Source organism: Diplotaxodon limnothrissa, linkage group LG23 (genome assembly GCF_057381915.1).
Source record: "Diplotaxodon limnothrissa isolate DT_005_m linkage group LG23, D_limnothrissa_male_GT1.1, whole genome shotgun sequence".
Taxonomy (NCBI): Eukaryota; Metazoa; Chordata; class Actinopteri; order Cichliformes; family Cichlidae; genus Diplotaxodon; species Diplotaxodon limnothrissa.
The window spans coordinates 13,935,638-13,962,181 of NC_140617.1; the positions used below are offsets into that span (position 1 = coordinate 13,935,638).

Here is a 26,544-nt window from a genome sequence, read left to right on the forward strand (position 1 = left end):
ATAACAACATGTGCATAATAGTTCAAAAGTAACATGACAAAACTCTGTTCAGACAGTGAATGGACTGATTCTTATGTAGCGCTTTTCACTATTCAAGATTACTGAAAGTGTTCTATACAACATGCTACATTCACCCATTTTCTCTAAACCGAGTGCTTCCTAACTAAATTCATACACATTCACACTCTTGGCATGCAGACTGGAGGAGCCAGGGATCGAACCACTAACCTTCCGATCAGTAGGTGACCTGCTCTACCTCCTGAGCTACAACCACCCAGTGGTAAACATGAGTAAACCCTCAATAGGTTTTGGATAAAGTGCCCACTCACAAACCTGTCAAACCTGCATTTGAAACTTTGGCTACCATAGCAGTATAGTATTGCAACAAGACATTTGGATCTTCTAACTAAAATAGGAAAATAGGAACATAAATAGTGCCATCATTGCCAGACCTGGCCCACATCTGGTTGACATACACCCTGCCATGACACCGGTCAGTCAGAAGTGCCAGTTTGATGCCGGATCCGGGCCAGACCTGTTTTCTATGAGCCTGGGCCACATAAACCAAACCACAATCGGCCAGATATGGCATTCCATCGCACAAACAGTGGCTACATTGCCAGACCTGACCCATATCTGGATGACATATGTCTTATCGTGCCAGAAGTCAGCCAGCAGTGCCGGCTTGATACCAGATCCGGGCCAGACCTGCTTGCTATGTGGGGGGCGGGGTGAGGTTCATCTGAAGGGTGTCTGGGTCAGCCTTTAAACAGGGCAACCAACATAGCCCTTGAGTTTAGCGCTGCTGCTCCTTTCCATCTGAAAGCAAATTAGCTGATGTGGTTCAGAGATGCCTTTTGAACAACTTGTATTTCAGCAATATCCAAACTGAAGAAGACACAGGGTAGCAGAGGAGTGGAGAGAGGGACACCATGACTTCAACCAGTGGTTAGTGAAGTCCTGTTGCCATCTTAGTGTCTTGAAATGAGGGGCAGATCTGACTGTGAAACAGAGGACTATCTCATGATTATACCCTGGATAATCCCCTTTTCCGACTCCAAAACTCATCACAATTTGTCAAATAAAGTTCATGTTTGATTGAATATGGCCTAAAAAAAAGCAATCAATTAGTAAATTGTTCCCTGAGGTCACAGAGTAGAGGAGCTGACGGCTATTTTCACACAGACATCTATATATGGAGTCTTTTTGGAACTAGAGCTGTGGCCCCCTGGAGGCCATTACAAAGATTGCGAGTTTAAATAATTTCTTTGGTTTAAGATTTCAGACCTGGAAACTACAGTGATGTGTCTTTTGGGGAGGACAATGAACCTTTTAGGTGGGTGAACCCTGTGAAACATGAAAATTCTAGCAGAAATAAATACTAAACCACTAAAAAATTTGGCTCTAATGATTTTTAATTTAGACAGACCTCCTGCCTCCATAAACATTCATTAGGAGACACAGCGCCCCGTAACAGTATAGTAACTGCACTGAAACATGATTCAACCGTGAAATAATGGAACTAACAAAATGGTTCCAAAAATAAATAATAAATGTCTCACACATCCTTTGTTTTAAGTTTGCAAAGAAAATAAGTTGAAGAATGGACTGAATCATTTTGAGGGAAGGTTTGTTTTTTATTTTAATTTAAAAGCATATTGATTTGCTTCTATAATAAGCACAAGAGCTTTCAGTTCATATGAGTATATGCTGTCGGTTTCTCTCTCTCTCTCTCTCTCTGTCTTGCTCTCAGGTGAAGAGCTGGGCAGAGCTGTCGTTTCTCGGGTTTGTTTCTGCACACATGCAACTCATTACCTTCATCAGTACTAGGTACTTAAGGACCGGCTGTGGCAGTGTCTCCACCAGATTGTCGCCTCCACTTTGGTGGTAAATCGGCCAACCTCGTGTAACTGAGATTTCTGCAAGTTTCGCAAAGTAACTCTTGCGTTTGATCTGCTTCCCAGTTTACCTCCTGGAGTTCCTGCTTTACTGCTTTTGAAACCTCCCTGCTGCCTATAGTGGAGTCAAAAGACCACAGTCGGATTTGTTCTTCATCTGCATTCATGTTTTCTGACTTTCTTTGGAAACAAGTATTTGCCAGCCTGCCTACCAGCTACCCCTCCCTTGTCTCACCCTTCTCCCCGGACAAAGTAAGATTTCTAAGCTGAGAATCATTAAGCAATCTCAGGCAACCTCACAGCTCTGGACTTCATTAACTGATTCTCTCCCATTTCAAAGATTCTCCCAGAGCTCCATTACCGCTGTTAGCAGCCACCTGAGTAACACACGCCCATCTTTTCTTGTCTTACTGTGAATAAAGCTTCCCGGGTCCAACCTTACATTTTTTATTTTTTATACAAAATATAATACATACAATATATACATATGGAGAAAGAAGCTTCACAGGGTTCCACTCTCACAGCTTCTGTAGGAATTAAAAGGGTAGGTAGCAGCCATATGTTAAAAAGATGCACTTAATTAGTAGATCACTATTAAGTGTCAACAGCTTTTATAAAAGTACAAATTTTGTCTGATCTGGAGCATTACAGTGTGTGTTAACACACAACCAAAGCCTTCCCAGAAGTGTGAATTCACCCCAATGTCAGACTGTCTCATCTCTCTACAGCCTTAGTTAGTGTGTAAAGACTCATCGAAGTACAAGGGGGGCAAAAAAAGAACAAGTATGGCTTATTTGGAAGGGTTGGCAAGAAGAAGCCTCTTCTCTACAACCAATGTGACACCACAATTTGTTCACAAACTTGCATCTTTTGACAGACACAACCAAAGGGGAGATGTTTGACCATAAGACACCACCCCTTTTGGAGAAAAATAACACAGCACAAAAATCTCATATCAACTGTCAACACAATGAAGGAGGGCTGATGATGTGATGCACTTTGCAGTCAAAGAATCAACCACGAACTCCTCTGCATGCCAAAGTTTTTTAGAGTAAAATGTGAGTCCATCTGTATGAAAGCCAAAGCTTGGCCCAAACTGGCTCATGCAACAGGACAATGACCCCAAGAACTGCAGCAAATGTACAACAGAGTGGGAGAAAAAAAGGAATCACGGTTTTGCAATGACAAACTCAAAGTCCAGGCTTCAAGACCATAAGAGAGCTGCGCATATTTAAACACCTGCAAACCACAATGAACTGAAGCAACCCTGTAAAGAAGAGCGGGCCAAAATTCATCCACAACCATGCGAAAGACTGAAAATATCATACAAAAAAAACAATCAACTTATTGCTTATATAAAGGTGGTTCTACAAGCTAGATATTAACTGGCTGTACTAAACTTGCTTTTTCACACGACACTAGTCGGGTGATTCCATATGAAGTCTTTCCAGTGCTGTAACTTGTTCTGAGTAGCCACCTATTCCACATGCTGAGTCTTGAAGTTTAACTTAAAAGACACTTTTGAAGTTTCCACCAGTGAATTATTAGAAAACCGGTCAAACATGCATTGCATCAATGGCTGTTTGTGTTCCTCTACATCAGAGACAATAAGTTGGTGCAGTGTATTGAAACTATTAATTGGTGCTGACCAGTGTTTAAGGTGTGATTAGTCTTATCAGTAAGTACTCAGAATGACCCTAATATACTGTACCAGTTACTGACACACTAGCACACTATATTTAACCAACCCCTGCTACTTCTAATATTTCACTGCGGCAGAATGTTTGAAAAGCAACAATCACTATAATTTGATTTTGGACCAAACAAAAAAAATGAACTCACACTAACTAAATATTAGCACACAATGTCTTTCAGCCTCTCCTTAGGTAAATATTCAAGTGGATGAATTACACCAATGTTATGGATGTGTGTAGGCCCCCAATATGGGGATGAAACATGAGCTCAGTGCGATGCATGCCGCTACAGGGTTTGCTTCATCCAAGTTTGATTTATTTTTACAGATAAGCTATCTAAAAATGTTTGGATGGAATTTGTCAGATTTTTTAGGTTTGTTATATTTTTGCTCAGATCAACATGGATATCCCAGTTTCACATTCAGAACAGATAATACAGCAGGAGAGGATTCTTTTCATTCTTTAGAGGACGGAACAGGGGGATCTGGATCTGCTGAGGAAGAATGGAAATACTTTAGGTGTTAATTTATTGCTGCTTTCACCAAAACTCCTGCTGGATATTATATGTCTGTCTATTTATCTTTTCCAGTTCACATTTGTTCACCAAGGTCCTCTGCTTGTTATGTCCCAAGTTACATATAAAACACACAGTGGAGCGCTGCATATCAAATGTGAGAGGAAAAAACACAGCAGATGCATCCAGGACCTCCTATGCATTTTAATGTGACAACAAGCTCCGTGAACCTGCTGAAAGCTGTTAATAACATCAGCCAATTCTCCAAGGCGTCGGGAGTAGGGAGGAGCGTGAGCGGCCTGACCTGCGAGCGCTTCTCCAGGGCCTGAGCTTTCTCCTTCTGCAGGAGACTCAGCTCTGCTTCTAGCTTCTGGCAGAGATCCTGCAAGTGGCTGTGGGAGCTCTCCAGGGCTTGCTTCTCGGCGAGCAGATCCATCATCTCCTTTTGTGCCCGCGCTGCATCCTCTCTGGCTGCTGCCCGCTCCGCCTCGGCTTCCCGTCTACGTTCACAGAGCTCCCTCTTCTCTCCTTCTGTCTGGAAGGGAAGCCAGGATATTTCATTTTACTTCCTTTCCTTCTAGTAGCAAGTCTGCTTGGTTACACCTCTGGGCACTTATTTATTTTCTAAATTAACTTTAATTTCAGCAATCACCAGGATACAAAAACTGCAGGTATAGAGTAGAGCTATATGACTTTGTGAGACCAAGAGAAATTTTCCAAGTCAATAATATCAAATAATATGCTCTTGATCAAAATCAACCCTATAGTCTTTATATATTAGTTATATGATTTATATACTGTAAGTTTGGGAGCACCTGATGACAGATCTGTGACTCACAGTGCAGCACACAGCAGAGCAAGTTAGTCATCTCACCTCGTGCTCTCTACTTTTTTTGTATGTTATGGGGGAACTGCATGGCTACTGACCTCCAGCAGAATACGACTGAGCTCCACCTTGTCTTTTGCTAAGCCTTCACTAAGGGCGGCCATTTTGTCGAGAGAATCTTTCAGCGCCGCCTCCTGATTCTGGAGTTTGTTGAAGGCCAGTTCCTGCGCAGCACTCTGAGACTCAATCTGCAGAGTGATTCAAATAATATTAAAAGAATTATGACAGATCTCAGAGAAACTTTGCAAAACTTGCGCTGAGGAGCTGAGTTGTTAACCTTGGAGAGAGCCAGAGTGAGGCTGGCCTTGTCATCCTCCAACACCTCCTTCTGCAGGGTGATTTGGCTCAGAGCCTCCTTCACCATCACAAGCTCCCTGCGCAGATCCGAGTGCTTCCCTTCGAGCTCCTGCAAACTCCTCTCACTGAAACAGAAATTATATCACATGTTTAACTCCCCACCACTGTTCTGCTGGTCTCACACACGATCCCTTTAACAGTAATCCATCTGTACTTTAAAAAAAAATGAAGAAATGTTGGCATAAGTGCCGAGTTTTCTTTTTTCTGTTTTTCTTGTTTTTTGTTCAATTGCATGTCCTTCTCCAATTCTCAGCTAATCAAATTTTTTAGCCCAAGAAACCCTGAAAATGGGAAAGAAAAGTATCCCTCATGCATGAGTTCAGTAATGCTATGTAAATCATTTACATTTTCATCCAAATGTCATGTGGGTGCATTGCCGGCTGGAGAATGACATGTGTTACTGATCTGAACTCTAAACAAATGGGGCTTGAAAACAATCACGCCTGTCAGGATGTGCTTTGTGTAATGGTCATTCTCTGTGATCTTGCTGTACCCTCTTTGGGCCTCCGTGTTCTGGCGTGCCAGCTGCATCTCTAGATCCTCCCTTTGCTGCCTCAGGAGATCCCTCTGTCTCTGAAGTTCTAGCGAGGAGCTCCGTAGTACCTCCATCTCAGCACGCTGGGAGTCCACTTCCTGCTGAAGCCCCGACAGCAGCTTCTCCAGGCTGCTTTTTTCACTGTGTGATGTGGTGAAAGAAATAAGCAGTGGACATGAAAGAGACAAAGCATGTTCAATAGCTTTCTAAATGCCAAAATCAAAGTGTAGTCAAGAAAAAGAAGTAGAAGTACTTGGTGAGGATGTACCTGGAGATGAGCTCCAGTGAGCGGTGATATCTGTTGCTGTCCCTGAGGCTTTCTTCCAGAGCTTTTTTATCCTCCTGACTTTCCCGCCTCACATCCTGAATCTTCTGCTCCAACTCTCTCCTCTCAGCGTCCCTCTCTTGCTGGTGTTCGCGCAGTGTATCCACTTGCTCCAGAGCAGCCCCCAAACGTGCACGTAGCTCCTGCAGGTTATATGTCAGTGTGAGTGATTGAGCTTTTTATGCTTGAAAGGCTGCAACATAAAAATTCACATAACACAGAGTTACATGAGAAGAAACAATGAGAGAGACACAGACAACCATTCACACTCATTCATACCTGAAGCTGATTTAGAATCGCCAATACAATTCATTAAATTCTACCCATACAACGCCACATTACAACAAGTCGCCAAGTCACAACAACAGTCACTTTAAGGCGCTTTAAGCCAAAGGATTCAAACCCACGATTCTGAGTTTAGACTGTGACACTTGCAGAGGATGTAAAAGTACTACATTTCCACGTTGCATCAACAGATCTTAAATGTGTTTTTCAGCCCTGAAAATTTCACATTCTCCTGGATTTGTAAAGCTACAATGGCTCAAAAATGCTGCAAAAATGAACTGACTCTGAACCTGCGAAGTTTCCGTTATGTGCTTTGTGGCCCTGTTACTTGGAAAATATTCAGAATGTGAAGGTATGAAAGTTTTTCATGTCTTTATTAAACACCCTAAAAACAAATCAGCTGATTCTGATCAGTCCAGCTGAGGTAGGAACTTTTTTAACTTTTTAACTTTTTAAACTTTTTTTTAAGTTTTAACTTTTTTAAGTTGACAAATATGACAAATAATGATCACAGAAAAAGTAAAAAAATGAAAAAAAAAATCACTTCATAGTAGCTTATAGTAGTAGTTAATGTCCTCACAGTTTTGTGTAGCTCATTCCATTTATAGGCAATAAACTATTTAAACTATTTAAAGTTCATTGTGGATAAGAGGACTAGGTAATGTTAAAGCATGTAATCAAAGACACAAACCTGCAAGGCAAACACACTCTTAACACATAAACACATGTGTTACGTGTGTTTATAAACACAAAACTGTTATTACAAAGTGGGGAGATTGTTGTTTCTTTGAAATTACATACTACAAGTATATGCCCAAAAGTTTGACTTTTGCAGATATAAATTAGAAGAAGCGCACAGACTGTGTGTTAGATAACTGTTATACCTGTGTTTGTTTCTGGTGTTTGGAGAGAGCATTCTGTACTGATATCACAGTAGCGTTCCTAAGAGGAGAACGGCCATGAAGAGGCGAGGATGACACACTCTCAGGGCCACAGCCGTCCCCCTCACTGCTCACTAACTATAAAGAAATTATAGTAAAAATAAAAGGCATTATTGACTTCATTGCATAACAGCTTCACAATCTAATTCACTACTTTGTTTTGTTCCGACCTGGTGAACATGGTGTAAAATCTTTTGGAGGGCTTGGATCTCTGTGTGGAGTATTTCCATCTCTGCTTTATCCTCGGTTCGCCTTGTCTCCTGAGCAGGAAACCATTTAAGTCAGATAAGCAGCGTACATGGAGTAAGTCTGACATTCCCCAGACTGCAGCCCTCTAGACTAGGAAGTTATGGACTTTATCAAGCCTCAGGTCCAGACTAGAGCCAATTTAGCTATCTGTCACCTCCTACCATATATTCCCAAGGTCCTACCATCCTGTCCAGACTGATCTGCATGGTGTTGAGGCTGATATCTTTCTCACTGTTCTGGCTTTGGAGGTGCTTCATTGTGTCGGTCAGTTCCAGGATTCTAGATAGACCATGAAAAGAGGGTTCAGGAGAGTTCAGGAGACATCAAGGAGAAGACAGAAAGAGACTGGGATGTACTCCTCCCTCTAGACCATCAATGCTATCATGTTCTGCTCATAGTCTACAAGAGATGGCACAAAAGACTTGATTCCCATTACTAGATAAAAGAACTAGATTTACTCCATATATAAAGGTTTGGGGTTTCATCAAAAGGATTATACTTGTCTTTTCATTCAGGCATAGAAAAATAAGAATTTCCTAAATGATCAACCAATCGCACTGCACATGACCTTGAAGCCAGTATTCCTGTTTCAGTTTATGAAAATGGAATAGTGACGGCCCAGAGCAGTTAGTCTAACCCACAGATTGAGTTACTCAGTTACTATATTCAGTCTGAAACCAGCGGTGGATGGTTGTTAAACAAAATGAAGGTAACCATAGGACATTTTCACAAAGGAACACAAGAACCACATTAAGTTAAAAGACAGACATGGTAGATTTCTTTTAGGTATGTTGCTTTTTGAGAATAAAGTCAATAAAAAGTTGAAATGTCAGGAATAAAGCTGAGCTGAAAAAATAAAAGTTAGAGGAAGAAGAGTTTTGGCATTTTGAGAATAAAGTTAAAGCTTTGAGAGAAAAAGTAAAAAGTCAATATTACACTTTACATTTCAAGAATAAAGTTAACTCAGTAGATTTCACCTCGTTTTCATCATCTTGACTTTTATCTAAACATCTCGACTTTGTTCTTGATATTAATATTGACATCCCGACATTAATTCTGAGATGTTGACTTTAACTTTACCATCTTGTACTTAATCTTGACACGTTGACTTTAATCTTGACATTTGTACTTGGGGAGGCCTTTACCTGGAATTGAGTTTGACTTTCTCTGCATTGCACTGAGCCTGAAGCTGCATAGCCTCTTTCAGCTTGTCCTTCAGCTGCCTCTCCAGAGCGGACATCTCCACACCACCACAGGGGCTTCCTTGTGTTACTCTGGCCTCTAAATTCATACAGGCAGCGTGCAGCTGCCGGCTAGCTGCGACACACTCGGTACGCATATCAGACAGAGTTCTGTTGAAAATAAGGATTGCAGAATGTGTTATGACATTTGAAATTATTTAAAGCATAAGAAAAGCGGATGATGGTTACATTCAGTTGCAAACTTTTATCCTAATTTTTTTTTAAAAAGATGATGAATGCCTCTCATGATTAAGCTCTGAGAACTGAGCTCTCTTTGAAGTGTCTTAAGTTTAAGTTGCAGCTCAGCATCTGACATGACAAAGCTGTCTATGAACTGAGCACTGACTATAAAAGCAAAGTACTCTACAATACAGTGGTTCAGCACTATAGAAGCCAAGTCTCCCTGAAGACAACAGCTTAGGCTTCGTCCTGATGGATGATTTTAACAGTGAGTGCAGGCACCTTGAGCAGTATTTCCCCACAGTGAGAAACAATAAGCAGGGGCCAATGACCTTGTTGACCTGCTCCACTTTGATGTGTGGCTGAGAGAGGTGGATTGTTGTCACAGTTGTGAGACTCACAGGAGAAGGTGGGGGTTTTGTGGAATTCTGACTTGCCGGAGGGATTCTGGCAGCACGCCACACTCACCTGTCAGTGAACGTCCTTAGCTGGGTGAAACTGCTCCGCAGGGAGGCGGCCTGGCGCCACAGCGCTCTGACATGAGCCTGTTCCCGACTCAACCGGGAGGCACACGTCTGCAGAGACAAGCAGCAAACCGGAGTAGAACCTGGCGTTAAGGTGGTGTGGGCTGCTTATAGCAACCTTTAATTTTATTGTGATCCCAAGCAGATGCAATAATAGAACTCCTGGACTCACGCTGGCAAACATACAAATAATTGGATTTCCCTGAATCAACAGATGTAGCCCATTTACAGCACGAACGCCAGATTGTTTGCACAAAATTTTCCTCCCCCTCAGCAGTTGGAATGTTTTCACAGGAAACAACAACTCAAAAATCATAGCAGTGAAATGAACAGGGAATGAGAATGAATTGACAAAACTGGCTATGAATGGAATTCCCACCCCATGTGAACTCAACAGGAGTTTAATTGCACAATCTCTATACAGAAAGGGATGAACCCCGTTGCCTTTCTGCCTCAAGCACCTCATTCCTGAGGTTTTTCTCACCTCTTGCTCTCTCCGCAAACGAGTATCACACGACTCGGCATTTTCACGGGCCTTCCATAAGCTCTCGGTTAGCCCCTTGTTGACAGTGCCCACCTGGTCCAGCTGTTCCCGCAGCATGGAATTCACTTGGCTGAGGCTGGCACTCCTGGAAAAAACCCATCGTATGACAAAGTGACAAATAGCCGTGTTGACAGCCTCCTATAAACCCTGTCACAGAACCCAAACTTCTTATAGTCAGCATTATCACTCAAACATATATTTCTTTTAGATCCACACTTGCCAGCTGCGCTTACAGGGTAAACATGTGTGACAGTTTTACAATATCTGTGTTGAATAAGATTTAATATCAACCAGATCTGCCTGTAGAGTCATTTACCAAATGTTTACATCATTCTCACACTCAACACACACCCTCTTACAGTAAAGCACGCTACATTGTTTTGCTTGGTTATCTGTCTGAGAGGCAGCCAAACCCTTGTTTGCATGAATGGGACGATATCGAGTTAAAAGGGAACTGACATGTGAGGAAAGAGGGATTCAATAATGAGGACTTGTAAGTGGTAGCTGTGGGACTTATCTCTACACTATACTTATATTACACAAAGTGCTAAAGTGAACAGAGCTTGGTAACTCTGCAATAAGTGAGATATTTAGGCAATAAAAATGACTGATTGCTGGCAGACTTTGCACCACGGGTATTTCAAATAAAGCTCCATAATTGTATAAATCACTGGGCATTAAAATCTGGCCTCGGCTCCAGAGGTTGGCCCACGTTTAATGTGGAGCATTATTAAAATGTTCTGGAGAACAGAGTCAAAACAGTCCCACTAATTTTCTCTGACAAATTGGATGCCGAGGTCATTTGCCAAGGGCAGGTTTCAGCCTCTCCCTTGCAGCACGGGGAAAGGAAGAACTGCAGGGAAGCTCGAGCGACTACTGGGAATATCTCTGATCCAAACATTTCTCAGAAATATTTCAACTTGATTTCTGCTTCTCAAGACGAAACAGAAAAAGAAAACAGAAGCAAATTTCTTGCATCCCTCCCTTCTGATACAGCTTTTCTGATTTATGGATTTTTACTTTGTGCACTTTTTACAGTGTTATGTATTAATTATGAGTAGAAGACACATTTTTTTATTGCCTGTGTAACATGGGTACCTCCACTGCATAGTGCCCACCACTCACCTTTTCTGTTCCTCTTCCAGCTGAGCTGACTTATTCTGGATAGCTACGTTGAGATCCTGCTCAACCCGCTGCAGGTACTCGACTTTGTCTAGGTGGCCCTGCAGCTGAACAAACACACAAAACTACTACGGGCATCCTGATAACCATGAGGCCATATACAAAAATCACCATAATTACAGTGTACTAATCAAAAGTCTCTGCGTGGGCTTTGCAATCTGATACATTTAAGTGCATTTGAATAAAAGTGGGACATAATAAAGTTTACCTGTGTGTCTAAAACAGCTTATACACTATATAATGCAGTACATTTAGTGTTTGACATTTTCCAGGGGTAAAAGACAATGCCAATAAATGCAGTTCCTCTAATGGCCACTTGAGGTTAGTACCAAAACTGAGCTAAAATTTACAGCCTGGTATCTTTGATTTATAGGTGTTCCCACACGGGCGGCTTTAGCCAATCATTGCCCTCAGGCCTCAGTGAAATCAGTACACTTAACCTCAGCCATTTTTAAAAAATCATTTTAATAGGGTTTTCTTGGTACAGACCACCCAGGAAGATTGTGCTTAACTTTTGGTGAGGGAAATTGTAGTGTTTTATTTATATTACTTATCACTAATTAGAAGATGTTGTGTTTGTGCATCTGTACAATTTCTGGACATGGCTTGTTTACAAAGCTTGTTAGTGCTAGCTAATAAAATTCAAAATAAGGTTACTCCTGCATCCAAGACAAGCAACACGGAGCAGACAAATGCTAACACTAAAGCTTCAGTGTTAAAAACCAGTGGGTCACAGAGGCTACATACATCTTTTATATAAATGGAACTAAAAAAGTGGTACTTTCTGAAAGCAAGTCCACAGAGCAGAGAAGCATCAAAAATCTAACTTTGCCCAAGTTAACAAAGATCACACATCTACTGCTTATTAAACAGTGAACTCATTAGTAATGGTGATACTGTATATTGAGTAGTAAAATGGTATAGGTAAAATACCAATATTTGCTCAAACCCAATACATTTACAATATGCTCATTTGTCTGAAAACCTAAACGTGATTCTAAAATAAATTCCAGATTGAGTTATAATAGCTAATAGTTTTAAATTATATTTAAATTAATTTTGAATAATTATTTTGTGTGAGATTAAAAAGGGCAAAAATGTAAAACATTACTTTTTTAATTATTTGACTGTAATGCAATTGTGATAATAATTAAGACTGACTTTATCAATATCACCCGGCATTGTGCCACATTCCTTCTTTATCAGGCGAGATCATTTGCATTTGAAATTTATAAAAAACAAAGAGCTTAATAAGATTGTCTTAAACATGCATCATCAGCTTAACAGTCAGTTGGGTGTAAGGAGCAAATGAACCTCTAGATGACTCTAGTAGGCTTATAAAACTTAAATTTTTAATTTATACCGAAGCAGTACTGATTCTAATACTGTCGTAAAAACACACCAACAATCTCATCTTTTCAGTTTCCGAAGTCTTCTCCAGAACTTGCTCTTCAAGTTCCCCACATCTCTTCTTATACTGAATCACCTTATATAAGACAAATGCAAGACGGATGGTTAGGAAGCTTCAAGGCATACGTGTAGAGGTGTCTAAACTGTGAGAACCATTTCTAGCTACCTTGGTCTGCAGCTTCTGAACAAGTTGGACTTGTCTCTGTTGGGCTTCCTGATAGGCCAGCAGTTTTTGCCTATAGGCTCTCTCCTTGTTCTGTGGTTGCATGGCTTCTGTTGATACACTGTGCTGGTCTGAGTCCACCGCTGGCTGCAACATCAGTATCTGATCAAGCTGGAGTAGAGCAACAAACAAATACAACAAAGCAACAGAGCCTTAGAAGGATGCACATTATTGTGCACATCACACATGGCCTTTGAATTCATTTACCAGTTTATCAGAAGGACTTTGAGAAGTTTCAGAAGTCTTTTCTCTATAAAACCTAAACTTTATTTTATTTACAGAGTTTCAGAGAAGCCTTGAACTCTCTCTGCTGTATGGTACTCACTGTAAAATCACCCACTATTCATAAAGACAGGAGTTTTTGCAAAGTGCAACAAAAGGCTACCTTAATATTTATTTATTTTATAGACTATTACTCTTGTATTCCTGTTTACTGCAGACACAGAAGCAGTAAAGTTCAGGTATCTCAGGTGTTTTGTTAGTGAGTGGGGGAAGAATGGAGCAGAAGGAACAGTGCAGTAATATGGATGGAGCTTGGGCTTTCATTGCGCTATCATAACCTAAAGTTCCAGTTAAGGTGTTTCAGGCGTCCAACTGGGAAGCAATCCTGGATTATGTCTCTTTCCTGCTTTGGGAATGTGTCAGTTTCCCTCCTGGACAGCTTAAGGAGGTAACTGGGGAGAAGGAGGTCTGGACACCTCCGGTTAGACTGCTGTCTCTGCAACCTGGACTCAGATATGTGGCAGAAAATAGATGAATGCAGGTCTATCTTATATAATCAGTAGCTACTGTATAAAATATTCACATAATTTGTCACGGACCCGGTTCCGGGGACTCGGGGTGGACTATAATTATTATAATTATTATTATTATTATTTTGTGATGTGTGTGTCTTCTGCACAATGCTGTCATGTCTGTGTTCCACTTATTGTATGTGTAGGCAGGGTGTGTGTGTGTGTGTGTATATGTGTGTGGCTGTAGGATGGATGACAGGCACTTGCAGGCCTAATGGGTGTGGCCCTGCTGGAGGACTGGCCACACCTGAAGTCCCTGCCACACACCTGCTGCTGATCAGGGCTCGTCGGGGGAGCTATTTAGGAGAGTGTTGGAGCTCCCACCGGTGTGGGATCATTGCGTTACATCCCAAGTTAGTGTGCGTCAGTGTACGGTAGTGCAGATCGTGTATGCCCGCGGGGGTCAGTGTTGACGGCTACTTCTGTTATTTTCCTGCAGGCGGAACGAGGAACCAGAAGGACAGCACGGAGGGGAACACACACACGGGAGTCTAGGAAGCAACGGGAATTTTGTATGCATCTGTTATTTACCTCACTGTAAATAAACGCACTGTCTTCACTAAAGAGTCCAGGTTTCGGGTCCTCCTTCCACACATCCCCACGGTCTGCCAGGGCAAACCGTGACATAATTTCCCATTTTCCTATGGTGTCAACTCATTTCTTTTGTTGTGTTCTGATATTTTCTTATCTGCCTCAAACAAGCCAATCAGCCTCTGTTCCCTGCACCTCTCTCCACCTCCTCTTCATGTCTTCCTCAACCTGGTCGTTCAAAGAGCCTCATCTAAGTCTCCATCTGCTTCATCTTCATCGGCATTGTCTAGACTCATACCAGTACCCAGCTCTGCCATGCTGTCTTAGACTCAATCACCATTACGCAGTTTCTGTGGTTTCGAGTATTACTGTTTTCAGTAAAGTATTTCAAAGTATTCAAAGTATTTTAGCTCATTGAAATACATTCCAAACCAAAAATGTCAAATTTTGATTGGCTTTAAAAATCTAAAGAGCAGCAGTATTAAGCTAAAGACAGAGTAAGGGGTGATAATATCAATACTGTCCTGGTCTTCCTCATTGTGGAATCTCATTTTCTTTCCCGTATCTGAAATCCAAATGTCCTGTAACCTCTCAACCCCATACAACCTAAACTCCCTGTGCACCACCCACTCTCTATGCTGGTGCCAGACACCCTGTCCTCACTAATACAAACCACATGGCCCTAGAGCACTACAACACACTGCGTGCCTCTAGCTGCCCTTGCCGACTTCTCATTTAAAAAGAGATGAAGAGAGTGAGAGCAAGCGAGCGAGCCCCCCCTCCCCTGCAATACGCTCCAAACCACCATCCAAGCTCGTCAAATCAACCCTGCGACCCACTCCCTCCCTCTTCTCTTCTGTACCTCATCTCTTCTCTTGGTGCTTAATCTCTCCAGCAGGCTCCAAGAGAGCCAAGACAATAGTCTCAGTGTTCAACACTGGACCCAGCCACTTTGCCACCATTATTAACACATTTTCAAATGCCCTTTTCAGAAATTTATACTACAAACTACACTTACGGTCATCACGCACTTGGCTCTGTGCTTTTGGTGTTTTTCTCTGAGGACATGGGGAGCACAAAAACGTCTTTTACTGCCCGTTGTTGAGGTGACAGCTTTAGGGACTGAGAAGGGAGGAACAACATGGGCGGAGTGTTTGAAACGCACAGCACTGCAGCAGCTGTGTTTAAAGGGACTCCTGGAAACAGCTGTGTGTGGAGCATTGGTGATTATGCATCTTTTTAAGTATTTTGGCACAACTAAAGCAATAACACTGACTTACTAACAAGCATGCACTTTATAAATACTACAGGATATGAGCGCCATGTATATTCGGTGCCATGTGATGCTGAAACTGTAACTCTCGTAGCCACATCAAAAAGAAATCCAACACTGTGAGAAAAAGAAACATAAACAAACAACAACAACAAAAAATATCCATTACTTCAATATACACGGTGCAGAATGCAGGATTCAGATAAAGGATCCTGGTAAATTCAGGCGCTACAATAGATGGGCGATAAATCTTCATGCCTCTTGTCTATGCACGCGCATAAGGATCCTATACATGTATAATTTGAGCCTTGCATTTCTTTTATTCTACAACAGTACTGAACCACTCTATGCACTAACACGTAGAGATTTGTAGCAATGTCCCAACAACCAATTATGGTGAGTAATACCTGAAAAATGAAGAAAACTGCAGTGGCCACTTGAGGGCCCAAAAGTGAGTCAACCCTCATAGATGCCATGTTAATATGTTCAACTTAACAGCAGAAATAAACAATTTTACAGCCTGCTACAATAAGCAGATTTAGTTTGCTAATATTGTTTTGTTCTTTCATGACAATAACAATAATAAAAACCACAAAAATTGATGTTCCAGATTCCCAGTCAACCCAACTCTTTGGCTCCTCAACCAGCACAGCAGCTCTTCATTTCTGTTAAACATTTGGGTTTTATTACATCAGGATCCAGTTGCATGGATAATTCTTTAATGTTTTTACTACCTCATTTAATCACTTCCCTTATAGATGAGAAACATTTTCTTGGGGGCACCTACTTTAAGCTGCTAATAGTTATTTTCCCTATCACTGCTACAAATCATTGAGTTGGACTAATTTTTCCATAATCACTCGTTGCTACGTTGTTGCTAGTCTCATTCTGTGCAGATTGATTGGTGCACCAACACAGGTAGCTACAGCCAAAAGCTGCCACACCAACAGCTGCTAATTTGACTTACTAAACTGGATCCCTTAACCGGGTTTGTCATGTTCAGTCTGTCCTAGAAGTTTGTGGCTTAGTTCTTGTCTATGAAATTCTAGCTTTTTTATTACCCTGTGATTTACCCTTGTCATCTAAACATGATAATTTCTAGTTTCACAAAACCAAGATGCAATGGCCAAAATTCTGACATTCAGTGTTCAAAATGACTACATTAAAGTCAATGGGCAGCATCATGGTGACTATATTCATCTTCTCCATATGCATATTCAGTAATTGCAAAGATGGTCGCGGATTGTCCTCTCACAGCAGTTTAAACAGTGTTTTGCAGGCAAATCTGTAGTAAAGATGTAAATAATTGTACTTATTGGAATGATATGTACATGATAAGTACATTCCAAGAAAACTCACTGTGTCTGAAACTGGAATTAGCATAGTATTAGAGCATTAGTTCAAGTTGCTAGATGAGCTTGAAATGATGATCATGTCTGAACCCTGGATTAAATGGGACTGAGAATTTATACACACCTAAAGCTGCAGTACACTATTAGAACACTCATATCACAAGCTCTAATGTAGAACACAGCTACAGCTTTATCAGGACTATCTTCTATTCTCTGGACTTCATTGACTTTCTAAAAAATAAAATATGTGACCATTAAAACTAGATTTGCATGGATACAGCCCCTTAGAGCTTGAAGGTCAGGGAAACACAGATTTTCTTTAATTTAGTCAAACTGTCTTTTATTTATAAAGCACAAGAAATTAATTTCCATCAGCATCTGTGCCTGTTTAGCCTGCACCATCCCTACCACCCAACTACCTGATGCACCCAATGACCAGGCTACCCTGGTAACTCCTCAAGGGCCCCACCCTACCCTGACACCGAGGGTTGTTTGTGCTTTTTCATACATGGCTGCAGCACATGGGCTTCTTGCCAGCGCCTCGCCCTTACTCCACAAAATACAGAGATGACGCTTTTTTATAGTTTGTCCCCAGTCAGCTGTAAAGCAGGAGGCCAGGGGCTGCTCCGGATTAACCATGCTCCTTGCAGGAAGCTCCCAGGAGGGTGCCATAACAGCCTGGTGTGGAGAACCCCACCACTGCTTAACCCTCCTACACCACCATCTATTCCGTTGCTCTGCTTGCATCATTAACTCTCATCACTCACATCTCCAAGTGAGCTTGAACTCATTGTCCTTCACAACACACGCATACGGTGGTGACTGTAAAGCCAAAGAGAGAAGCAAGTAATCCCAGTCCTCCCTCTGCACTAACTCGGGGCTTACAGGGCTTACCGTGGGCCCAGAATTGCGCTCGCTTAACACCCATGCTATTTATGATCTGCTTCAGAGCACAATCACCCTCGATCAGCTTTCATGATTCCCTAAAGTGAGCTGAGCCCAATCCTAACATAGCTCTGCTCTTTGAGGTCATCTACTGCCATTCTGCAATAATGCCGAAAATGCAATTTATACAAAAACCAGCCTTTATGTCATGGTATACTTTATTCCTCCATATGGTCGCTTTGAGTCCTTTTCTTTTCTTCTTTTTAATTTCCAAGTATCTGTTTCTTGAGCCTTGCTTATGGCTCCAAAGTGTAAGACTTTTCAGGCCCTTAAAATGTGCTTTGAATTAGAGTTTTTATACTTCTTGATATTTATGATTTCTGCCACTCCTTGTATTGTCTCTTTTGATAAATATTTCAGACAACATCAAGGGATAATCTTGCTTTGATTCATCTGCCAGCAAGCAACAAGAGAATCATTTTCAAGGCCCTTGTGAAGTCTTTGGTGTTTGTGCCAAAACTTGCTGCCTTGCTCATGTGGTATAAGATCAGAATCCAGCCCATTCAGTTAGCATCTCAGGATTGCAATATCTTCTCACTGACCTAATGTAATTACATTTGGGTATCTGATAACTATCTATCTGATAAAGTATCTTGGGAAGCGTATTCTCTCGTTTTCTGCTATATGACATTGTGAATTCATACCTGATTTTCAACAAAGATATAAATTTTCTGCCTTATCCAGGAACTATTTCACAACCTCAGTCTTCTTTTCTTTCTATCTGTGGTTCACCCAGGGCGACATCTGGCCGTGAGTGCGCACTCCAGCCAGCATGTGAAGGGTTACAGCTGCAATCGTTTTCTCTGGCTTGGCCTGGACCCAGAGGCTTAATAAAGGGAATTAATGGAGTGCACTATCTGTCAGATTCCTAAACACAGCTGGAGCGGATGTCCATCGCCCCCAAGCTGCCCAAAAACTTACTGTCCTACTTGAACAGCTCACCCGCTCCTCCCTCCCCTCAAATTACCCCCTGAGTGCTGACTCTGTGAAAGAGCCCCAGCTGATTGTGAAAGCTGTTTATGTATCATCACTGACAGTAATTACACAATGTGGGATAACAAACAAGGAGAATGGAAGGAAAAGAGGAGGGACTGCTGAGACCATGTTACCATAGAGTGAACTTTTGGGTCATGGGGACAGCTGCTGTGATGGCCTGTAAGGGATACTTGTATCCCTTACAGGCCATCACAGCAGCTTTTTACACTTGTGATCTGTGTAAAAATGGCAAACTCATAATGCAAGCTTAGTGCTCACAAACACGCGGCTGGTCATGCACTGCTTAACACAAATGTGTCCAGCAAGGACAATGCAATTCAAAACCTACACATACATACATAAACTCAATCAGTACAGACTTCACATCTGATTAGAGATCTCTGACATGTGAAAAAGAGCTGAAAAGTAGGCTTTATGTCTGACTTTAAAGTTAGGTAACATGAGAAGCAGAAGAAATGTCAAAGGCTACGAGGTTTAATGGAATACTTTCATCAAAAAATTCAGTCTTCAGGAGGGCTTTTAAGCATTTTCTTTCTCTGGGGAAAGTAATTAATTTTTACAATTTTGAGACAGTCTGACTTTCTGGCTGTTTTCCATTCAAATTGCAGCATAAATGAATGGGTTTGTGCCAGCAGGAAAAACAAACTAGGGACAGAGGGGGGTAGAACAGTAAAAGAAGACAGTAATACAATCCTTAAAAACAGACTTTATCTCTTTGACAGGGTTCTTACGGAGAGACCCGGGGGATTTAAAATTCCACAGGGCACTGGCAAATGGCAGTTGGTGTCAGAAATCATTCAGCATGAGTTATCTTTATCCAACTGACTGCCACACCGCAGTACTGTGCAGGCAATCTCTAAGTGTTCAGGAGTAGGGTATGGATGTCCGTGTCTGAGAAAATGCACATTAGCAGGCCTCCAAAAGCAACACAGAAGGTTCAGAATTCACCCCAACATGTTCTCCAACCTCCTGAAGCCATCCAACGCACAAACTAGGTCAAGGTTTATCCTGGTTCAGGTGCAATTTTCTGGGGTCAACAGGGATCACGAAGAGTGACTTAACAGAGACACAGAGGAAGGCTTTAAGAGTCCAGGTGTGACTTCACCAGCACTATGTTAACAGTCTTCTGTCAGCTCAGAGCCTTAAGGAAAGCTTGGCAAAATGTATGTTTTTGAATTGTCACACACTTTGTTCAACTGACTTGGGCCACAAACATTATGATATAGAGACACGGCACTCAAAGAACCCTTAAATCTACAGGGGAAACGAAACAGATTGTGGCACTTGTTTTTCACGTGTGGTTTCAAGATATAGGTGGGTGAAATTCTCTCGTTTTTGCCATTTTTATTACTCTGGTGCAATTAGGCAAATGCTGGCACACTGGATTGAGCAATGAATGAAGTTGGAATGTTGTGTAACAGAAGTAGAACTTCAGTAAAAAAAAAAAAAAAAAGCTTTTAAAACTTTATTTGATGCACTTTTATTCCTGGTAAGAGAAGTCTGGACCAGCTCCTTATTTACTCAAGAATCATACTTGAGGATGCTTATGAGTTTGCCCAACTTGTTGACTCGTATTTGTGAATTTGGACAAGGGATTTGACCTCAGCTTGAAGCCCCCCACGGTGTCCTGTGAGTGGTGCTTCGACGGTATGCATTATTAGGACAATTGTTAACCCTTTAAAGCCTCAACCTTGAAATAATTACAAGAAAATGAAATGAAAACGAAATGCTCATTAAACCATGTGATGATATTTTAAATAATAATTTGCATATATTAGTTATAATTGTATTGCTTAATATATATATATATTTGGCAGTTTAACTTGTTTGTTTGGTTGTTTTTCATTTTTTCGGGGGCAGGGGGCAGTGCAGTGAGAGCTTGGTTCCTTTAGTTCATTTAGTTCATCTTTGTTCCAGTGGCTGATGGACTCTGGCAGAACTGCCCTTTAACACTGATTCTGACGATAACTATGGACAGAAATTCAAGGTGCAATTTCAAGATTGGTTGGTTTCAGGGTCACATCTTTTATTTTTATCGACGTGTGATGTGACTTCATCAATCTATGAAGGCAGTGGTTTGATGCCAAATGTGAAGTGGCTGGAATGAGGATTAGCACCTCTATGTCTGAGGCCAGAAAAGGGTGGAATACCCACAGTGGCTTAGGACGAGTTCCTATTCAAGTGGAGAAGTTCATGTGTCATGGGGTACACGAGTCAAGGAGACAGGAACAAGAGACTGACAGATGGATCGGCACATCATCTGCATGGATGTAACTAAAGTACCTGTTGTAGTGAGGTAATTATGATGTGATTCTTTTAAAAACAATCAGAGGTAAAGACATTCTGTACTTAAGTAGAAATGCTAGTTTCTGTTTGTTGGCATGGCCAAATAAATTGGTGTATTTGAGATTTGTCAACTATTACTTTTGTGTTTATACCACCTATTACCTTTTGGTATTCAACTCTGGAGTTATTTAAGTTTTGGCCTACCACTGTGGATATTGTGTATGTGTGGATATGGATATGTGTATATTGGAAAGGTGGCCTCTTCACAGACAGAAAATCTCAAATACTTCCTCGGGAGTTCAGTCATTCAGGAGAGGCTTAGAGTACAGCATTTCCCCCTTTACTTTAAAAAAGAGACAACCCAAAGAGGGCTAAGCATCTGATTAAGATGCTTCCTGAGCACCTCCCAGGTGAGGTGTTTTCGCCATGTCCCACAGGAGGAAGACTCTGAGACTCTCAGACCCAGGACACACTGGAGAGATCGAGTCTGTCGTCTGATCTTGGGATTCCTCACTGCTAGAAAAATACTAAGCGACAATTACACAGAAATGGAGACAGGAAGACTAGCGTCCTTGGAGAAACTTTTTTTTTCTCGTACTAGTCACAATGCATCAGCCTGATCACAAAGTTATGGCATAAAATGGGCTAAGGTTGTTGTTATTTTAGCCCCTAGGACTGCAGGGGACATATTCCAGCTGTGAGACTGTAGCTGTTGGATGGCAGGGTGAAAACTGCCCCCAACCCCCAACTGAGAAGCTCTCCAGAGTGTGTTGCTGATCAAAAACTAGCTGATCAAAAACTAGCACTAGAAACCCTATACTCCAGGTGGGCCTGTACATTTATCCCACCAAAAAATGCAGAGTGCAGGTTTATGAACAATGTGGAAATTATCAAGAGAAATTTCAATCACAGTAGTCAATGCAAATTACAGAGGAAAGAAGGTTCAAGCTGAGGGCACCTCGGACAAATGCTGACTTAAAATGTTTCACACAAGGTCTCATGGAACAGCTACAAATGCTCAAGGCTGGAAAATATCACTGATAATCAATGTTAACACTGAAAGCCAATAAGCAATTCTGAATTACTGACCAATCATATTTTTGACACAGTGATATTCTCTGGCTGCTATATATGGGGCAAATGAGACATACTGACATAGGTACAATACACTGATTAATTAAACGGAGGTTACTTGGATGCAATGTATGTGATACATTCAGTGATATGAGCCCTTCAGCTGTAAGTGCTGATGGAGAAATCTGTGTGAATGAAAGGCTGCTGGCCTGAATGTTAGCGTCAAAGTCAAGGAAGCATTTTTGGCTCTCGGGTACTGATGAGCAAACTGCATTACCATCACATAAAAGCAAAGCTGCCAAAAAAATCAAGCTGCTTTTACATAGAGGAAATAATACGAAGACAAGAGCTTTCAGCATAATAAATGAGTCTTGACAGGAGTTTCATAATGAACCTCTTGACTTATGAGTCACCACCAAACAAAATATTCAGATTCAAATTGCTACTCTTTGGGTTTGAGCATCAAATATCCACAAGCTGTGCTTTAGTTTCGTCTGTTTAGTGCCTTTTCACACTTCTAAAAATATTCACAAAATAAACAAGCCAACCTAAATACGTTTTATTTATAGCCACGGTTTTAAAATGAATTCCAAGAGCAAAGCAAGCAGTGCGAGATCATTAGATTTAAGCAGCAGAATGAGGGCAGTGTGATCATAAATGGCTGCTTTGTGCACTATGAAAAATTAGGTTTTTCTTCAACGGTCCTCGGGGAGGAGGCCAGTGACCTTCACAATTTTCCCCCAAAACATGGAGGGGCAACCATGGGGGGCCGCGGAGGGAGACACGCGTCCTCGTGAGCACAGGAGGTCTACCTGAACAGACTACAAGGAAACCCTTCATGAACTACGCTCCCCACTCTTATTTACACTAACAAACACACACACACACACAATGGTTGCTTATACAGTAATTACCTTAATATGTAAACTGTAATTCTACAGCAACTCATTAAAAAAAGTATGATATACATACATGTGCAAAGTCAAATTAATTTAGTCTGAGCATGTGTATGCTGCCCTTTCCGCTCCTTAGATTTTTACTACCATACATTAAGTGGAGTTTCAGTCTTCCTTCAATGTTAGTTTGTTCAGCCCCCAAACAGGCTTCCCTACTGGAAAAAACAGCGCTACACTGACGCTCACAGTAAACATATCCCATTTCAAACCTACGAAGCTTTTTGCAGTCAATGCTCTAGTGTGCTTGATATCAACTATATACATGTATATATATATATGTGTGTGTGTGTGTGTGTGTGTGTGTGTGGGTACTTTTATTTTTTTACAATATTCATTTCACTTAACTGAGATTTGCTTTTTTATGGACAGCTCTCTTAAATCTCCTCGATTCTTTTCTTATATTTGTCTTATATGTCTTATATTTTCTGCTGTACATGAAATCATTCTCCTTTTGCATGAAACTTTAACTGTCACAGAGACGACTTCGCAGGGTGGTCCTATGGTTGCAAAACAAGCCCAAGTCAACACCCCTCCACCACCATGCTTGACAGCAGGTGTTCATATGTTGTGTTTGTGTGGTGCTGTTCATGACCACATATCTTGACGTTGGTTTCATCTGTCCAAAGAGAAGTGTTCCAGAAGGTTTGTTTGGTTGCAGCTTTGCAAACCTAACCTGAGAGAGAAGAGACTTTCTCCCAGCAGCCCTTCCAGGCAAGCCATCAGTTTCAGTCTTTTTCTGAGTGTACTGTCATGAAACCTACCATTTAACACACTAACTGAGGCCTGTAGAATCTGAGATGTAGCTCCCATTTTTTTACGTTTCTCTGAGCATTGTACAATCTGACCTCGAGGTGACATCCACTCCTCTTGTGAATAATCTTTCTCACTGTAAAATGATTTGCTTCAAATTTTTGTAAATGACCTTATGACCCTTGGCAAACTGATGAGCACCAGTTGTTTTTCATGGTTTTATGGTTCTTATTTCTGATCATTTGATTACTTTTCTTGTATATTGGATATGTTTATTTTATAACTTGTTTTTAACTGTGTGTATTGGACCAGGGGTTGCATACATGGTTTTCTTTTTTTATGAGTTCCATGTTTTGTGCCTGGTCCCTGACAAATAAGAAATAATAACAACAAAAAAGAAAACAAAATTTGTGATAGTAGCCTTTGGCAGGAAAGCTACTGTTGACCTTGAGAATTCGTCACTCCTACCCTCTCTGTGAGACCAGACTGTTTGACTACCAGCTGGTCCTGGTCCATCTGGCTGGGAGACAGTCGCCCCCTTAGATCCCTCCTCTCCTCCAGTGCACTGAACTCTGAACTCTTGCCTGAGACAAGGAAACAGATCAGACATATACACTCAACAAAAATATAAACGCAACACCTTTGTTACTGCTCCCATTCCCCATGGGATGGACGTAGAGACCTAAAATTCAGTCCAGATACACAATATAACCATCCCTCCCAAACAGTGGTCACAAATCAGTCCAAATGTGTGGTAGTGGGCACATCTGCCATATTGAGATAATCCATCCCACCTCACAGGTGTGCCACATCAGGATGCTGATCTGACATCATGAGTAGTGCACAGGTGTACCTCAGACTGCCCACAACAAAAGGCCACCCTGGAATGTGCAGTTTTGTCTCACAGCAAAATGCCACAGATGCCACAAGCAATGAGGGAGCGTGCAATTGGCATGCTGACAGCAGGAATGTCAACCAGATCTGTCGCCCGTGCATTGAATGTTCATTTCTCAACCATAAGCCGTCTCCACAGGCGTTTCAGAGAATATGGCAGCACATCCAACCGGCCTCACAACCGCAGACCTCGTGTAACCACACCAGCCCAGGACCTCCACATCCAGCAGGTTCACCTCCAAGATCGTCTGAGACCAGCCACCCAGACAGCTGCTGGAACAATTGGTTTGCACAACCAAACAATTTCTGCACAAACTGTCAGAAACCGTCTCAGGGACGCTCAACTGCATGCCCGTCGTCCTCATCGGGGTCTTGACCTGACTCCAGCTCGTCGCCGTAACAGACTTGTGTGGGCAAATGCTCACATTCGATGGCGTCTGGCACGTTGGAGAGGTGTGCGCTTCACGGATGAATCATGGTTCACATTGTTCAGGGCAGATGGCAGCTGAGAATGTCCCAGTTCTTGCATGGCCAGCATACTCACCGGACATGTCACCCATTGAGCATGTTCGGGATGTGCTTGACCGGCGTATACGACAGCGTGTACCAGTTCCCACGAATATCCAACAACCTCGCACAGCCATTGAAGTGGAGTGGACCAACATTCCACAGGCCACAATTGACAATCTGATAGACTCCATGCGACGATGTGTTGCACTGCATGAGGCAAATGGTGGTCACACCAGATACTGACCGGTTCTGGGTCCCCAGACCCCCAATAGCGCAACCCCAATAGCGCAAAAAACTGCACATTCCAGGGTGGCCTTTTGTTGTGGGCAGTCTGAGGTACACCTGTGCACTACTCATGATGTCAGATCAGCATCCTGATGTGGCACACCTGAGAGGTGGGATGGATTATCTCAATATAGCAGATGTGCCCACTACCACACATTTGGACTGATTTGTGACCACTGTTTGGGAGGGATGGTTATATTGTGTATCTGGACTGAATTTTAGGTCTCTACGTCCATCCCATGGGGAATGGGAGCAGTAACAAAGGTGTTGCGTTTATATTTTTGTTGAGTGTAGAAGAGTCAGAGTCAGTCAGAGGGATTATCAGAAGAAAGGGTTGTAATTCACCTTTCAGATATCCAGTAATGTTAAGTTAATCTACAAACTAGCCATTTAAAGTTTTTTTCAGTACCTGCTGGATCCTCGGCTAGATTGCGGGTGATGATCTGACGGATGCGAGAGGAGACAGGTACAGGTGTGGCCATGGATTCTTGTCCCTCCTCTTGAAGTGTCAGACTTCTCTCTCCTGAGCTGCCATCAGACTGAAGGAGGGACTCCTCCAGTTTCTACAATTACACCAACACACAACACTTTACCCTAGAGATTACACTATGGGAGTACTACTTCAGTCTTACACTTTACTCTAATTATCTTTATTTTAATATGTTCAGCTTTCATTTGATTTACAAAGGTTTTGTTACTGCTTATTCACTTATTAATTCATTCATTTTTACTTATTTTCTTTTATTTAGATTTTAAATTATTGTGCTCTGTGCTGTGTTATATATATTATTTTTTATATTTATTTATTTATTACAAAAAGTATATTGCACTGCCTTTAGACTTTTACCTTGGCTCCTTTACTTATCTTGACAACTGATAATGAGTTATATATTATGAGTAGGGCTGCCAC

At 41.7% G+C, this 26,544-nt stretch overlaps 1 protein-coding gene across 2 annotated transcripts in view; it reads right to left on the reverse strand.

Moving 5' to 3' along the window:
* The window catches only part of crocc2 (ciliary rootlet coiled-coil, rootletin family member 2), a 44,308-nt gene that overhangs the window by 15,423 nt on the left and 2,341 nt on the right, over nucleotides 1-26,544 (reverse strand). Inside the window, exons 2-17 of one of the 2 annotated variants that reach the window (XM_085348421.1) lie at nucleotides 26,044-26,197; nucleotides 24,414-24,529; nucleotides 12,932-13,099; nucleotides 12,758-12,841; nucleotides 11,299-11,402; nucleotides 10,114-10,258; nucleotides 9,574-9,680; nucleotides 8,830-9,036; nucleotides 7,867-7,963; nucleotides 7,606-7,695; nucleotides 7,379-7,513; nucleotides 6,153-6,352; nucleotides 5,843-6,025; nucleotides 5,270-5,414; nucleotides 5,034-5,180; nucleotides 4,411-4,641 (exon numbers count right to left, since the gene is read on the reverse strand). In XM_085348421.1, the coding sequence (XP_085204547.1) occupies nucleotides 4,411-4,641; nucleotides 5,034-5,180; nucleotides 5,270-5,414; nucleotides 5,843-6,025; nucleotides 6,153-6,352; nucleotides 7,379-7,513; nucleotides 7,606-7,695; nucleotides 7,867-7,963; nucleotides 8,830-9,036; nucleotides 9,574-9,680; nucleotides 10,114-10,258; nucleotides 11,299-11,402; nucleotides 12,758-12,841; nucleotides 12,932-13,099; nucleotides 24,414-24,529; nucleotides 26,044-26,197 (2,313 nt within the window). Of the gene's footprint in view, nucleotides 1-4,410; nucleotides 4,642-5,033; nucleotides 5,181-5,269; nucleotides 5,415-5,842; nucleotides 6,026-6,152; nucleotides 6,353-7,378; nucleotides 7,514-7,605; nucleotides 7,696-7,845; nucleotides 7,964-8,829; nucleotides 9,037-9,573; nucleotides 9,681-10,113; nucleotides 10,259-11,298; nucleotides 11,403-12,757; nucleotides 12,842-12,931; nucleotides 13,100-24,413; nucleotides 24,530-26,043; nucleotides 26,198-26,544 lie in introns of both variants that reach the window. The other variant, XM_085348420.1, reaches the window with a different exon arrangement.